General features: G+C 57.1%; 1 protein-coding gene across 2 annotated transcripts in view; it reads left to right on the top strand.

The window, feature by feature from the left end:
* Positions 1-5097: 5097 nt before the first annotated feature.
* Positions 5098-16233, top strand: part of ITGA3 (integrin subunit alpha 3) — a 32804-nt gene continuing 21668 nt past the window's right edge. The window contains exons 1-7 of one of the 2 annotated variants that reach the window (XM_036094678.2): positions 5098-5292; positions 5790-5902; positions 6334-6401; positions 6752-7188; positions 7264-7329; positions 7503-8885; positions 9316-9523. In XM_036094678.2, the coding sequence (XP_035950571.2) occupies positions 8786-8885; positions 9316-9523 (308 nt within the window). In that variant the 5' untranslated portion in view covers positions 5098-5292; positions 5790-5902; positions 6334-6401; ... (1 more) ...; positions 7264-7329; positions 7503-8785. Of the gene's footprint in view, positions 5293-5789; positions 5903-6333; positions 6402-6751; positions 8886-9315; positions 9524-16233 lie in introns of both variants that reach the window. The other variant, XM_036094684.2, reaches the window with a different exon arrangement.

Here is a 16233-nt window from a genome sequence, read left to right as displayed (position 1 = left end):
TATATATTTTTAAAGATTTTATTTATTTATTTGAGAGAGAGTGGGAGCTAGAGAGAGAGAGCACACACAAAGGGAGAGGGAGAAGCTAACTCCCCGCCGAGCATGGAGCCCCACATGAGGCTCAATCCCAGGACCCTGAGATCATGACCTGAGCTGAAGGTAGACGCTTAACCGACTGAGCCACCCAGGCTCCCCGTTCCCCGCCCCCCCCCCATGTATGTATACATATAAATACTGGATGTATTTATAAAACATCCAATAGCAGCTCATGGAACTCTGGCGGAGCACTAGTTGGGAAATGCCAATCTACAAGATCAGATCCAAGTTTCTTAGCCTAACCAAAGCCCTTCACCCTCTGCGCCCAACTTACTTCTTTCCACCTTGTCTGGACTGGCCTCTTGTGGCTCCTTAGACTCCTACTGGGTTTTCCTACCTCTGTATCTAAGGACACACTGTTCTGATGCTTCCCCCGCCAAACCCCAGCCCTGCACACACACACACACACCACCCATCTTTGCCTGCTGAAATTCACTCATCTCTAAGAAATAATAATAGCTAACATTTATTGGGCACTTGCTACGTATCATTTTCCTAAGCAATTTATTTGCATTATCTCATTTAATTTTTACACTAATCCCGTGAAGTATATACTCCTATTATCTCCCTCTTATAGATGAGGAAGTTGAAGTTCAAGATGAGTAAGGAACTTGCCCGAGGTTACTCAGTCAGCAGGTGATGGAGGGAGAATTTGAATCCAGGCCATCTTGCTCTTAACAAATCACCACCCTCCCACAACCTTTGCTATTATTGCCACTCTGCCCACCACTTCATTAGTACCAAAATATATTTACTGAGCTCTACTATGTATTTCGCTGAAATAACAAATTAGTGAGTGAGTAGAAGAATTAATAGAACTGCATTGTCAGAGCTGGAAGGGACCCAAGCTGTGATGGGCATTCCAGGATAACAACCTGAGCTGATGGATAGGGAGGTTCTGAGACTCGTCCAGGGTCACAAGGTGGGGGGCAGAAACCGTGTCAGGACCAAGTCTCTTCACCTCCAGCCTGGCAGTTTTGACACCACGCTCGCCACCCGCCGTCCCTCCTTTCAACACACATCTATCTAGTGCCTTCTCTGCGCCCCGCCCCAGTCTGAGCTCCATCCAAGGCAAACAGGACAAGACCCCTAGAATCCTGCTCTGTCTCTCCTCCTGGGACAGTGGGGGCTTAGGTCTGGTAGGGCTCCTCCTGGGCTTCAAGACCCTCCTGGCCATCCCTGGGCTCCAGCCCAGCTTTCTCTGTTCTCTTGCAGAGAGCACCGGGAATGGGAGGCGGCAGTTGGCCAGGGGCACAGGGCGGGCCGGGAGGAAGGACCCGGGTCCGGTTGACTTCCTGGCACCCTTGTTTGCCGCGTGCCCCTGGCTTCTGGTGGCTGTTTCCGCCCCGCCCACCACCTCCCTGGATGCGTGGGCAGCTGGCCCAAGCCTGGAATCCTCCCACCATTCTCTGTTTGGGCTGCCTCTCCGCTGGGCCCTCCCCTCAGAGCCCCCAGATCCGGATTAGAATCCTGCTCCCCTCACCAGCGCTGTGACTTTGGGCCTGTCACTTTGCCAGTCTGGGCCTTTGTTTTCTTCTGGAAAGGGGGACAATAGGACTGACCCCACAGGCTTGTCATGAAGAATAAAGGTCGTAATCTACATAAAGGGCTTGGCCCAGTGAGACTCCCAATAGAAACGACTATCCCTTTTCTCAGGCCAGTTCTCCCCATTTTCCTCCTCCAGGAAGTCTTCCAGGATGCCCACTCTCCACTGTCTCCCCACCCCTGTGTTGGAGTCCCACTCTGAGCCCCGGGGAAGGCCAACCAGGCTCCTCTGTGATGGGGGTGTTGGGATGGGTTTCCCCAGGTACTGATAACCCCCGCTAGCTCTTAGGGTTCCACTTCCTGGACGTAGAAATGTCCGTGCCCCACATGAATGGAGTCAAAGGGAACCCACAAGGAGCACGATGAGTTGTTTGATGGACCAGAGAAGAGTCAATGATGCATATCATTGACTTCCACCCCAAGCAGAGCATGTAGTAGTAGCTATTGGCAGGGTGGTGAGAGAGAGAGGGTCTGAGCTTGCTTTTCTTGGGAGTCAGGACTGTTGGGAGATAGACAACTACTGTCACCCCCACCACCATCTCAATAAAAAATAACATTTATTGACCTATGTACTATGTGGCAGGCACTGTGCAATTCTCATTTACTCTCCACACTGACTCTACGGTTAGCATGCTATTCACTCCAGTGTGCAGATAGAGAGACTGAGTCACAGAGAGCTTAAGCAACTTTGCCCAAGCTAATAAGTGACATACGGCCCAACGTGACAAGCGCTCTATCTGAGGGAAAAACAGGGTTATCCTGGAGCAGAAAGCATCTGTGGAGGCCTAGGGAGCTGGAAAGACGGTGGACCTCAATTCTCAATTGGCTTTGACGGAAGGGGAGCTGTCAATGGGCAGGAAGATGTTGGGGTGTTGCTTGCAGGTGGAAGGAACACCCTAGGCACAGCCTTTTCTTGAGAAAGGGGTGAGCAGGATTTGGAGATGAAGATCTCCCCCGCCCCCTCAGGCTGGGGCCATGGGGAAACGATGGGAGCGTGGAGTGTGAGGACCAAAGGAAGGTAAGCAGGCGGTCATGGAGGAACTCAAGCCTCAGGCTGAGCTGAGCAGCTGAGTTTTTTAGGCTTGGTTCTGTAAGTTGTCCAAGGTTGTTTTTTGTTTTTTGGGTTTTTTTTAAGATTTTGTTTATTTATTTGAGAGATAGAGCGCACGAGCATGAGCTAGGTGGGGAGCAGAAGGAGAAGCAGACTCCCCGCTGAGCAGGGAGCCCAACTTGGGGCTTGATCCCAGGACTTGAGCCAAAAGCAGACACTTAACTGACTGAGCCATCCAGGCGCCCCCAAGGTTGGTTTTGAATAGGGTCAGGGTAGGAGGGCCTCTGCAGCCAGATAATGATTGTCTAAGGGAAGAGGGGGAAGGGCACAGTGTGTGGCCCCATGCCAGGTGCTCCCCAGGTATGATCTCAGTCAATCTCCCAGCTGTCCCAGGGTTGGGCATGATCATCACCTCTTTGCAAAGAAATTGAGGCTCAGAGGTGACCAAAAGTGAGTTAGAGGCTGATGTGCGTTAGGGTAGCGGATCCCACGGCCTGGCGAGTGTAGGGATACAGTGTACTGAAGCTTAAGGCTGTCTATGGGAGCAGAGAGTAGGGCAGGCATGGAATGAATGAAGTGGGGGCCTCTGGGGTTGTAACCGAAGTCACCAAGGGAGCGAGAACAATAAGAGAGCTAGATGGAAGAAAGGACAGAGCTGGGGGACCTGGAGTCCCGGGTGCAGGTGGTACGTGGCCTGTGGCCATCGGGGCCCGGGGGACCATCTCAGGGGAGCTTGCTGTGGCCCCAGCCTGACTGCAAGGGGCCAGGCTGCCATGGCCCGGTTGACATCCAGGCTGAGGCTAATGCTTCTGGGGAAAGGCCCCTAAGAACTTCTCTCCGCTGATAGGTTCGGATGCACCAATTTGGGGTCCATCCTGGGCTCTGGCCTCCTTGTCTCTCTCCACCCCTGTCCTGGGGCCTCTGGCAGATGGCCGGGCGGACTTGCACCTCCACTTAGGAGTCCCTAGAGGTCCCGCAGACGCACGAGCCATCCCTGCCACTGACCTCTCCCCGCGTCCATCCCCTGCACGCACCAGCCACCAGCTCACCCAAATCTCTCTCAAGTCCATGTCTATCTCTGCAATAGGGCAGGGCCTCATGCTTTCTCAGGTCCCTCCCTGCATCAGCCCCAGATGGGTCTTTCGAATCCACAAAGGCTCTCAGCTCATGGTCAGGGGGAACCCATCCGTTCCCTTCAGTTCCAAGGCCAGCAAGGTGAAGCCTTTGCTGAGCGTGTCCCTTCCAGCCTCTGTGCTTGTGATCACTGCCCAGCTGCCCGGCCCACAGCACGTCATTAGGCCTGGGCCCTTCTGGGCATCGGCTTGTCCTCCCCCATGCTGTACCGCTGGGTTCCATCTGGCTCTGCAGTCGAGCCTCCCAGCTACCGTTGGGAGGGCTGCCCAGAGCAGTTCTGCCACTGAGGGAGTGGCCTTGTCATCCCTCAAGCGACTCTTCTCTTCAGAGGAGCCCAGGACAAGGTGGCGAAGGGCACCTCCAGAGGGAAAAGGCCAGGACTCTGGGCACTGTTTTGCAGGAAAGTGAAATCCCTCCCTCATTACCCCATCACGCTAACAGTTAACCAGGGAGGGCAGCGCCAGGGGCCTGTCTGGAACCCCTGTCCACCCCTCCCACCCCCATGAAGTCATTCTTTGTCCCAGCTCTGGCTTTTTCCCTCCCTCCCCCTACCTTCATGCTGCCTGAATCATTTATCCCCCGGGGCCCTGGTTTCTGTGGGCGATGCCGTAACATCCTGTCCCGTCCCTGCCAGGGAGCCCACGTGCTACCCCGCCAGGTACAGCTCCCCGCCTTTTAATAGGAACCTTCAGGAGACAAGGCCTTAGGCCACAGAAAGGTTGCCTAATGGTGAGAATTTCTGTGATCCTGGCAGGAAAGGAGAGGGCCCTTAATGAAGAGCGGAATTTCTACTACCTCCCAGATCAAACTCCAGGGTGCCCTACCTCGCACATCAGACTGGGGGGGGGCGGTGCTGAGAGCAGGGCTTGTGCCCTCCCCCTGCCGCACCCCTCCTCCCCACCCCTGCTGCCCTGTAGTCTGCTCCTTAGCTCACTGCAGGCAGATTGCAAATCAGGGGTAGCTGGCTTCACTGTCCCACTGTAGTGGTCCACGCAGGGGTGAGGTCCACAGTCAGGCCCCAGGGCGGTGGGGTGCTGGGAGGAGGAGCAAGGCCAGGGAGGAGGCTCCAACCTGTTACTCAGGGACCAGCTGGGTCCGGAGTGGGTGGGGAGGAGGAAGTGAGTCAGTGGGCACAGCGATTCATGCCTCAGAACTCCGACTTTCCTTTTCAACCCACTGAGCCAAGACATTTGTCCCAACAGGATCTAGGCTTGGGGAGGGGACAGGGGCAAGAGGATATTTATGAGACAGAGTTGGCCTCCCACTCACCTCTCCTGGGTTCTCTGTTTTAGGGCCATGAAGTGTATGTGGCCAATTGAATTCGGCTGGACATGCAGTGGCTGGAGACCTCCTGTGTCTGAGGGACTGTCATGGCCGCTGGAAACTCGGGTGTTGTCAACAGTGAGCACAAGTACCACGTCGTGAGCAACTTCTTGGCCCCAGTTCTGCTATTTTCCCACAAACCTGTGAGTCTGGTCTCTATAATCACACTGCAAGCCCAGACTAGAAGTCATTGGATGGGCTGGAAGATTCGAGAGTGACTGCAGGTCACCCCCACCGCCCCCCCCCATTGCCCCACAAGCACTAGCCCTAAAATGCAATGTGGTGCAGGCTTAGGCTGTTTACATTTGAGAGCTCTCCGAATGTGGGGTCAGGATGAAAGCTCGGCCTCCCGCAAAGATGCCCTGCTTCATCTTTGACACCCCTGAGGGTTCTCAGCTCTGGGCCAGTACATAGTAGGGTGTCAGTGAATGGTGGAAGCTGACAGATTCTGAGCCAGGGACGGGGCGCCTGCCTGAACGTATCTAGGTCACAGGAGAAAGGAAATCTGATAAACCCATTCATGCTTCATTGCTCCTCCCTCCCTCCTCAGTAATTTGCATTTTCAACTCAGATCAGAGATAGAGACCTGAGTCTTAATTCAATAGCCAAGATTTGGTTCACTTAGTTCAACAAATCTTAGGAGCCTTGGAATACACAGGATGCCGGCTGGGAAATAAGAAGACATCTCCTCCAGCCCTTTCATTGCACAGATGGGGAAATCGAGGCTTGGAAGAGTAAAGTAACTTGCCCAAGGTGAGAGGGCTGAAGAGAGCCCGCGCTCAACCCACAAGGCGCCTCAATTCTGCTCCATCTCTCTCTCCTCCAGCTGCCCACGCACAACCTGTCTGCGCTCCGACCTTCCCGTGAGGAGTGAGTTAGCAAGTGGTGTGGTCTGGGGCTCTGAGAGAGGGAGATGGAGGGGAGTCCCCCAGAGGAAGGCTAATGCAAACCTAGCAAGTGCTGAATAAACCAAGGCACCTTTATAGAATTTTGACGTTGTCATTGTGGTGACTGAGAAAACTTCACCCCAAACCAGGCCCCAGTAACTCTTCTGCTTTCTTCTCTCCTGAGGCTCCGTCCTGCTAGTCCTTCCCTTCTCCCTCGTCCATATACTCCTCCTCCAAGAAGCCTCCCTGCCTCCACAGCAGAACGCATAGTTGACTTGTTTTCACCGTCCCTCGCAGAAGCAGACAGACCCCACCCAAGATTTTGCTTGATGTCAAGACTGATGACGCCACACACAGGCCAAGAGGTATTAAAAAGTTTATTATTTACATAATTGAGGTCTCTGGGGAGAGCAGGGCTGGCCTGTTGAGCAAGGTCTGAAATGGCCTGAAAAAGCAAGGAGATGAGATGGCCTTATTGTGGTCAGGGACTGAGATCAAGGTGAGCATTTGTGCGGGAAAGAGGTTTGAATCCCCCATGGTCACCAAAGAAGGGAACATGGCCCCCAGGCTTTGTTATCAGCTTGTCCAGCTGTGGGGCAAAGGGGGAGAGGTGGGGCTTACAAGCTGCCAGCTGTCAAACATCAAAAAAAGGACTCTGATTCCTTTTCACATGTGTTATTCATGTGCCCTTGTTTCTCCCTGTCTGCTTTTCCAGGTGGGGCCCTTCTCCACGGAGAAGAGTTGATATGACAAAGTCAACTGAGGGATGAGATCAGGCTGTGGATGATATGTCACTGGAACCAGGGGACTTCAGACCATCATCATGAACTTGAAGTTTCTCTTTCTGCATCTCTCCAGCTCAGAGACCCTTCCAGTGTCCACATCTCCCTCCATCCCCACGCCGTCTCCCCCAGATCTCTCTGACACTCCCCCACATTCCTTCGCTCGAGCCCTCCCCCGCGCTCAGGCACCCTGCTCCCACTCCCACATTCCCTCAGGATACTCCCCTGGAGTGGAAAAACCATCCCTCATCCCTTTCCTGCTCCCAGCCCTAGGATCGGACATACTGGTCATTCCTGTTTGGGATGGCCAAAGAGATAATGCCTGGCATAGAGCCCATCTGTCATCACAGGATTCTCAAAGCTGTTTCAGGTGGGACTCCTTGCCCACACAGAGCATCCACCCTGGCCCCTGCCCTCCTGGCCCCAGCTGTCTCCTCTTCTCCAGGAATAAGGTGGAGGACCCAGCAGCCAGCCCAAAGGAGAACAGGGTAACTGGTCAACTTCCATACAGGTCAGCTTTCTGTTCCTTGCCCTCAGATGTCTCCTAACACTGCAGGCCATGGGCCACAAGGAAGACCACGGGGAGGAGGCTGGGTGGCTCTGGGAGTCCCAGCTTGGGAAGAAATGCTATCCTAAGGGCAGACAGGGATGAGCACCACAGAGAATGCTGTTGCTTTTGTTCAGATGCATCTGGCTGTCTGACCAACATCTGCCTGGGACTCGTCTCTTACAGACGCAGCTGTGGTGAGTAGCTTCCAGTCCTAGCTCTGCCCCTCTGCAAGCTGTCTGACCTTGGACATCCAGGTTTCCTCCTAAGTCAAATGAGGATGATAATCCTAACCTCACAGGGAGGATAGGAGGATGAAATAAGAGTCTGCACGTGAAATGATTCATTAACTATAACGTCCAAGTCCCCTTCACAACATAGTTGTTTTTTATTATTATAAACTTTCAGAGACAGGGACTCTAAATCAAACTGCAAGAGAGTGAGGGCTGAAGGCTGAATTTCTGGGCCAAAAGAAGAAAGTTCCTTCAGCCTGGAGAAAAGAATGTTCAGGGGAAGTGGGTCTTTGCGCTGCACTATGAGAAATCCGAGTTCGATTCAAGAAAGTACATAGTGACCTCTTGAAGTTCCCTTTCAGTTAGGTTCTTCTGAGGATGGCGGGACCTTTGGGCCCCACCCACCTACCTCCACCTGGCTCCACCCACTACACACCTATGGAGGCTGGCGTCCCCGCCCAGTCTCCAAACACTCAGGCTGAGCCTGGGTAGGAGGAGGAGAAGACCTTTGGGAATCCGTGGGGCTGGGCCCTGAAGGCAGGAGTGTATGAGATACGGGTGCAGTGTGGGCCCAGCTCCCTGGCCACACAGTGCATTCTAAGGAGAAGGGACTCGTTTCCACTCCGAAGGGTTTATAAGGGATACCAGAAGGCGGAGCCCTTCGGGGGAAGCGCTGTCTTGTTGCTTATCACAGTTAGCAATGCTTGGTTAGTACCACTGAATAAATAAATATTTGTCTGGCTTTGCGGAGGGACCATATCCAGCCCGGATCAGGGTGGGTGGGGGTGGGTGGGCAAGAGAAACACATCTCGACAAGGACCGCGAAGGGCCTGGGTGCGAGGAAGAACGCCCAGAGACCGCCAACCGCCTCTCGGGGATTCCCAGCGCTGCCGAGGCGAAGCCGGCTTTCCACCCAGAGGCGCGCGGACGCCGCTTCCCAGATGCGCCAACGCCGGGGCTCTCCAGCGGGCCCGCAGAGGTGGCCGCGCCTGCAACGGCCTTTCCAGCCGCAGTAGCAGCCGGAGCAAAGCAGCCGGACTAATCCCACCCCCGGCCCCGCCCGTCCAATCCATCTTGCTCGGGAGGTGACGCTTCCTGGGAGAAGCAAGGGGCGGAGAGGGGAAATCCAAGCTTTTGGGGGCTCCCGGCAGGTGTTTGGGGGAGAGGGCGGAGCCTGCTTAGGGAGGATGAGGGAGGGGCCGTGCTGCCCCTTTAAGAGGCGGTGGCGGAGCCAGGACCTTTTCTCTTTCCCCGGAAGGAAAGCGGAGCCCCGGCTGGGCGCGCAAGGTAGGGAGGTGCGGACTTGGGCGTGGGGAGGCGGGGCGCGCGCGGAGGGGACCGCTTCCTCCCGTCTTCCTTGCGGTCGACCGGTCTGCGTTCCCAGATCCGCCGCCGAGCCGGGATCGAAGGCTACAGTGCGGCCGAGGGGGCGCGGCCGGGACGAGCTGGGGGCAGGGTGCCCGGGGCGGGGGGCGGTGACCCGCCGGCCGGGCGGGCGGGAGAGTAGACCCGCGAACCTCGGAGAGGAATCTGAGAGCGCAGACCCTGAGCCGACGTGAAACTCACCGGGGCTGGGGGCCAGAAACTTCTCAGCGCTGCCGGGCTCAGCGACGCAGCCCGCCCGAGCGTTCTCCGGTGGCGCGGGGAGCAGGTGAACCGGTCCTCACTCCCGGCTCCACGCCCTCACGCGCTCTCGCCCCGGCCCCCGCCCCCGCAGCCATGGGCCCGGGCCCCCGCCGCGCCGCCTGCGTCCCGCGCCCGATGCTCTGCGCGTTCGCCTTGATGGTGGCCGCCGGCGGCCGCGTCGCCTCCGCCTTCAACCTGGACACCCGATTCCTGGTGGTGAAGGAGGCCAGGAACCCGGGCAGCCTCTTCGGCTACTCGGTCGCCCTCCACCGGCAGACGGAGCGGCAGCAGCGCTACCTGTAAGTGAGGCTGGCGGGGGGTGGGGGGGCGGAGGGGGGCGGGGGGTGGAGAGAGTGTGTGTGCAGGTTGCGGGTCCATCCAGAGCCGAGTCGCAGCCTGGCTTCCAGGCCCGCGGGCCGCGGGGCTGTAGTGAACGGGGATTAAGGGGGCGGGGGGTAGGTGGGCAGCCCTTCCCTGCCCAGGTGTGGCGGGAAGTGGAGGCATTGGGTGTGGGATGGGGTCAGCAATCACTGGCAAGTGCTGACCCGGCCAGAACCTGTCTAAACTCAGCCCCTCAGCCCTTTAAACCTCCCTTGAAAGTAGAAGTGGGATCCCCGTTTCCTGAGCCTCCTCCCACTCTGTTGAGGGAGTAACTAATGTACAAATACTTCTCTCCAGGGCTGGGACCTGGGGAAAGCTGCAAGGTAAACACCCAGTGGATCCCTCTTCCCGATTTCCTGGGAAGAACCTGTGGGCATATGTGTTTAAGCCCGCCCGGGCCTTTGCACCTCGCGTTTAGTCAGCCGGCCCTGCCAGCCACGCCCTCTGCAGAGCCAGACTGGAGGGCCTTCGCCGCTGCTTGGTGCTCGGTGCTTGGCGGTTGCAGGGTGAGGTGATGCATGAGTCTGGCCATTTGGAACTGTCCAGGAGCTCCCTCTGACCCCTTGAGGATGGGGAAGTAGAGGGAGCTGTCCCAACTCCTGCTTGGTCTCCTGCCCCCCACCCCACCCCCAGCAGGGACGCCCTGCCACCAGACATCTTCCCTGCATTCCACAGATTCATGTTGAATCTTCAACCCTGAGTGTGTTTGTTTTGGTTTGAAGAGGGGAATGGTGTTTTTCTCTTCTGTTCCCCTTCCCTGACAGCTGTAAGGAGAAGGAGGGGAAGAGCTACCCATAGGGGAGAGGAGCGAAGGAGATTGCATCCAGCTGTCCATGTTTCCTCCCGCCCCTCCCTCCCCGCTGCCACCGACATACTCCTGCCTAGAGGGGCAAGTCTAGGTTTCAGAAGTTTCTCTGCCCCGGGCTCAGGTGCTCAGGTTGGCAGCTGGGGTGGGGGACGCTATCCCAGGAGGGAAGGAGTTAGGACAGGTCAGGCAGGTCCCACCTACCTCTTTGGGCCAGGGGACCTCCCAGACATCTACCCCTACCTGGTGTCTAACTCCGCTGAGCAAGAGGATGTGGTCTGATACCGATAAAACTCATGAACCGTGGAGAGTGTGTATTAGGGTGTATTGAAACTTTTCCCAGCTCTGCCTGGGGCCTGCAGAAACTTGAGGAATCTTGGAATGTCCAAAGTCCAAACTCTGCCCCAGCCTTGGCCTCTGCCCTGCTGGCCCAGCCCCTGCGCAATCTACCTACCTACTTGGCCTCGGTCTACGTTCTGCAGAGGCTAAAGCCACCACACCCTTCCCAGCGCAGCGCCCACAGCTGCCGCCTGCCCTCGGCCAGCCCTTCATCCTTCGGAGACCCTAAAAGTGACCATCAGCACAAGTTTCTATACTGGTGCTCTTTCTGCCCCAGCCCAGAAAAAGCTTTTTAGAATTTCTTTTTTTTTTTTTTTTAAAGATTTTATTTATTTATTCATGAGAGACAGAGAGAGAGAGAGAGAGACAGAGGCAGAGGGAGAAGCAGGCTCCCCGCGGAGCAGGGAGCCCGATGTGGGACTCGATCCCAGCACCCTGGGATCACGACCTGAGCCGAAGGCAGACGCTTAACCGACTGAGCCACCCAGGCGTCCCTAGAATTTCTTTTTTTTTTTCAAGATTTTATTTACTTATTTGAGAGAGAGAGAGAACCAGTGCACACGAGCAGGGGGAGGGGCAGAGGGAGAAGCAGACTCCCCGCTGAGCAGAGAGCCCGACGTGGGGCTCGATCCCAAGACCCCGGGATCATGACCTGAGCCAAAGGCAGACGCTTAACTGACTGAGCCACCCGGGCGCCCCAGATTTTTTAGACTTTCAATACTGAATCTGCATGACATGAGGGAACGCAGTGTAAAAAGAAGATCAGGAAAGCGAGAGTAAATAACGAAAAGCTGGAATAGATAATGGACTCTGTAAACCCCACCCCCCACCCCCCTACCCGCTATGTGACCTTGAGCAAGATATTTCCCTTCTCTGGGCCACTTTTCTCCAAAGAGGGGTTGGACCTGGATCTATATCCTCCTTCCTGCCTCTGTTGGCCTCTCAGAGGGCAACCTGGCACTGGGGAGGGAGAAGAGGCGCCAGAATCCCCCTGCCAGTTTCCAGTCTTGGATCTGTCACTAATATCTGAGTCTTAATGTCTCCACGGGGCGGGGCGTGGGGACAACATGCCTTCTTCATGAGCTGCCAGTGGGGCTCCAGTGTGTGTAAGCCGCTCTGCACGTGCCTGCGTCTCAGGGGAGCAGGTTAGGGCTCTCGTGCCAAAGCCAGGCCCGTATTACCCACGGGCCTCACCCAGAATGGCTGAGCAGAGGGGCTCTACTTTTCTTCCTGGGCGGCTAGAGATGGCATTACCCCTGCTAAGAGCCCAGAAGGTTCTAAAACTCATGAACCGTGGAGAGGCAGGTAGTTCTAGATAGAGTTCTGGGCCATTCTCTCCGGTATCCTGTCTTTCCCTCGGGGTGGTTCTCTATCTTGGCTCATGTCCTCCTCTCACTGAATTCTGCCCCTTGGCCCTTTGGGAGGGCCAGCTGGGCCAGCTGGGCTAAGCTGCAGCCAGCTGTACGGCCAGATGTGAACAGCTGCCTGAGTGCACAGCTTAGGGGATCCAACAAGTCAGGGCTTATTTTCTGTTAGCCTACAAGCCCTTTTGGAAAAGAGGAGAGGTTTCCCGATCCTGAACAAACTCTTAGCCTGGGGTTCCTAGAAGGTCTGCAGGAGATGCGGGGGGGGGGTCCTGCAAATACGTGAAAATCATGCGTCTGGGAGCACGGGGAGGGGAAGAGCATGGCGTTCGTCCTATTCTCAAAGAAGGCCTTATTCTAGAAATGGTTAAAAACCCAGGTGTGGGCCCTCTTCGTTCCCCATCGTCTTTATCTCTGGACCAGAGTTAGGGAACTCCCACAACATCAGAGTTCACCCCAACCCAGGCCCCGGCTTCCCAGTCGCCAGAAGTGAGGGGTGAGGAGCAGGGCCAAGGACCAAGGTGCTTTGGGCTTCTGGGTGAGATGCATGACAAGCCCCGGGGAAGCAGAGGGATTATTCCTCTGGGAGCTGGTCCCTGCCCCCCAGCCCTCAGCACCTGCCCTGTCGCTCCCTCCTGGGAATCCAGTTGTCCTGGTCTGGCCTGACCTTGTGGGCTATGGAAGATACCTCTGGGGCTCTCTCTCTCCCCTTTGCCCTTGTGTGGAATTGAGGGTGTCTGCAGAGCCTGGGGTGGGGGTGGGGGTGGCTCCTGGCCGATGAGGTCATATCTGAGGTAGGTAGGAATGGGGCTTACCTGATCTGAGGTAGGTAGGAACGGGGCTTACCTGCCGTTCTCTCCTAAAACATGTTTCCCTGGGCAGGGCAGGCACCTGGCAGCCTCTTTCTCGTGCTGGGGAAATGGGCAGAACAGCTGTGGCTGGAGGCAGAAGGCCTGCACGCAGAGCGCCCTGTTCCTCTGGCTCTCTCCAGTGACCAGCCCAGGCCAAGGAGCTTTAAATTGGGCAGGAGGCAGGGGAAGCCTGATCTTGTAGAAAAAGAAGTGGAAGGGGGTTGGCCAGAGCTGAACAAAGGAGGAAGAAGATGTCTGTTGCAGCACGAGGGATGGAGGGTAGATGACACAGAGAACACCCCAAGGGATCAAATATGGAAAAGATACTAAGGAGCCAGCAAGAGGGAGAAGAAATGAGAAAAACAGCCTTGTTTGGGGCCAAGGCCTCTTTCTCCAGTCCTCTCTCATTCTCTTGCTTCCTCCAGCCTGTTGCTCTGGTTCTAGGGCTGAGTCACCAGAGGGGAGAGGGGGCTGGGTGGGCAGCGTCAGGGCGACGTAGGGGGAGGACGGAGAGGCCTGCGAGTCCGCTACCACGGGAGCGGGAGCCTCTGGGGAGATGGCTAATTCGGGCAGCAGGATGGGCACAGAGCTGGGATCCAGCATCTGAGAGCTGCTCCTCCCGCACCCCTGGTCTCAGAGCTGAAGCGGCGCCCGGCGCCACCGGCCTCCCAGCCTGAGGTGGCAGGGGACCCTGAGGAGTGAGGCATGGGGGCCTGTGGTCTGAGTGCTGGCCCCTGTTACCCTCCAGGTTAACTGGAAGCTTCCCAGGCGCCTCCCTGAATCTTACAGGCAGTATCTCTGAGCATCACCCCACCCCATTGCCCCCCAGGGAGCCTCCTTCTCTTTGGGGTGAGCCAACCTGGTGCCTTGAATGCTCCTGGGCCCCATTCCCCAGCCTCCTCTGATTCTGCTGTTTTCGGCTTGGCTGTTACATTAGCTTTGATCACCTCCCCCCCCCCCCCGCCCCGCCCCAGGAAGAGTGATGGAACGGGGGTGAGGAAGTGCTTTTATGGAACCTGGAGTTCAAGGGCTCCCCAGAGGCCAGGAGGGGCTGTCTGGCTGGAGCCAAAGATGAGGCCAAGGAGCTGTTGGAAAGCCCTTGAGAGGTCATTTCATCCATTCCCCTAGCTCCTGGAGGGGCCCAGGCCGGCTCCAGGAGAGGGAAACTCAGATCTCCTTTCTTCTGTGCTCCAAGAACTGGGCAAAGCATCTTGCTAGCCTCCCTTCTGACTGCTGCCTGGAGGTTGGACTCACTGGTGGTCTGGGAGGGGTCAGCTTTTGGACTCACTGACCTGGACCGGCCCCAACAGCAGGCAGCAGAGATGCTCATTTGCATGCTATTTTACATTTCATTTCTGTGCCAGGAAGGCCTCTCCCACACCTGGCTGTGGCTTGAGGGAGCTGGACCTGACCCTCTGCACATGCCTTCCCCCATCCAACTCCCAGTCCTCTGGCTGGAGACCCATTGGATCCCGGGATGGGAGCCAGAGGGCCTTAAAGGGCCTCTGAGCAGGCCAAGTAGGAGCTAAAAATACCCCAGGGGGGGTTGGAGGGGGGCTCCCTGTGGAATCTCTGGGGAGGGAGGGGCCTGGGATGTGGGGCTGGAATTGGGGCACCCGCCCTGCCCCACCGCCCATCAGTGGGCACAAGGCTAGGGCAGGGTGAGGGCTGAGCGGGTATAGATGGTAAAGGGATTGATTGCAATCCCAAATGCCACCCATGCCCGGCTTTGCCTGCTCGGTACCCCAGGAGGCTGAGAGGAGGGGTCCCTTAGCCCACTCCCTCTGAGATGAGCAAAGCTGGGAGGTCATGGCCACCCTGCTCCCCAGCCACCTCATGCCCCCCCAACTTGGTCAGGGCTGCAGCTGGGGGACAGCAACACTTCTACTGCATGTCACACCCTGGAACGCAGCCTGGGCTGCCCAGGGACGCCTTGCCCCCTGAGGCCTGGAGCTACCCCTTCAAGTTCACCGTAGCCAACCCTGAGCCTCTGCCTCCAGCCAAATCTGGGCAACCGCACCAGCATGACTCTGCCGGTGCCCCGCCCCCACCCCAGGGATTCCACCGCCATGGAAGGACTCCCAGGTCCCATCCTCGGCTCCCTCTAAACAACCAGTCTGCTCTTTGCCCTCTGTTCCAGACTCCCTAACCAGGTGGGGCAAAAATTCCCGGGTGCTTGGAGGAACACCTGGGGGTGAGCGAAGGCCAGTCCCTGATGCCGCCAGAAGTCAGACCGAGTGCTCATGTTGGCCATGACTTCATAGTCAGAAAGCCCTTTTGAAGAACGAACCCATTTGTTCCCCCCAACACCCCCCGAGGTTGGTGGGACAGCTGCTGTCCCCATTTCACAGATGAGGCACTCACAGCTCAGAGAGGGAAAAGAAATTGCCCTCACGGGGCAGAACAAACCCGAGAACCAGGCTCTTCTGTTCCTTTCCCATGGGCTTTTGCTTCGCTCCCTCTCCTGGCAGTCGCGTGGGGGGCAGAGGTCCATGGGTGGTCAGGCAGCGGGCTCACCAGGCACCCTCTCCAGGCCAGGCAGAGGGTGACTAACGGGGCCCGGCTGCCACCTTGGCGCCCTGCCCGCCTTGCTAACAGCAGTTCCTAACTGTTCTGCTTGGAGAAGCTGCACCCCTGCCCCCAGGGACGCTTCCCAGCTCGAGGTCGGAGCGAGATGTGAAGCGCAGGCAGAAATCCCGCCCCCTTCCCAGCACCCCCAGGCGGTGCATTCCTGACAGCCAGTGGGAGGAGGCACCCCAGGTCCCGGCATGCCCAGGCCCTGCCCTGCCCTCTCTCCGGGGCCCTCACTCACAGGTCCTGGGCGGGAGCTGCAGGTGGGGCGTTGCTGTGTACCTCCAGACTCTGGCGGGCAGCCCAGGGCCCGGGTTCTGAGCTGGGAGCCTCAGGGTGATAGTGTTGCTGGGGCCAGATGGAGGGGTACCTAGGAGGTACCTGCCACCCAGAAGGCCGAGTCCATCAGGATCCGGGAAGCGGTGCAGGCAGAACGTCCACAGGCCTCAGGGAGAGATGATGCCTGGGGAGCAAAGGGTGGTCGAGCTGTCTTCTCAAACCGAGGTGCACAGTATTTGGGGCACTTGTTAATTAGGCAGGTTCCAGGGGTCCACCCCCAGATTCAATTTAGATGGTCTGTGGCAGGCTGAGGAGTTTGCCGGTTTTTAACAAATAGGCCAGGGATTTCTGACGCTGGTGGGCCGAGGACCATCTCCAGAGATACGGCGCCCAGGCTGACCTGCCTTCCTCCCGTCTAG

This window comes from Halichoerus grypus, chromosome 2 (genome assembly GCF_964656455.1).
Source record: "Halichoerus grypus chromosome 2, mHalGry1.hap1.1, whole genome shotgun sequence".
Taxonomy (NCBI): Eukaryota; Metazoa; Chordata; class Mammalia; order Carnivora; family Phocidae; genus Halichoerus; species Halichoerus grypus.
This window is presented reverse-complemented; position numbering and strand designations above follow the sequence as displayed.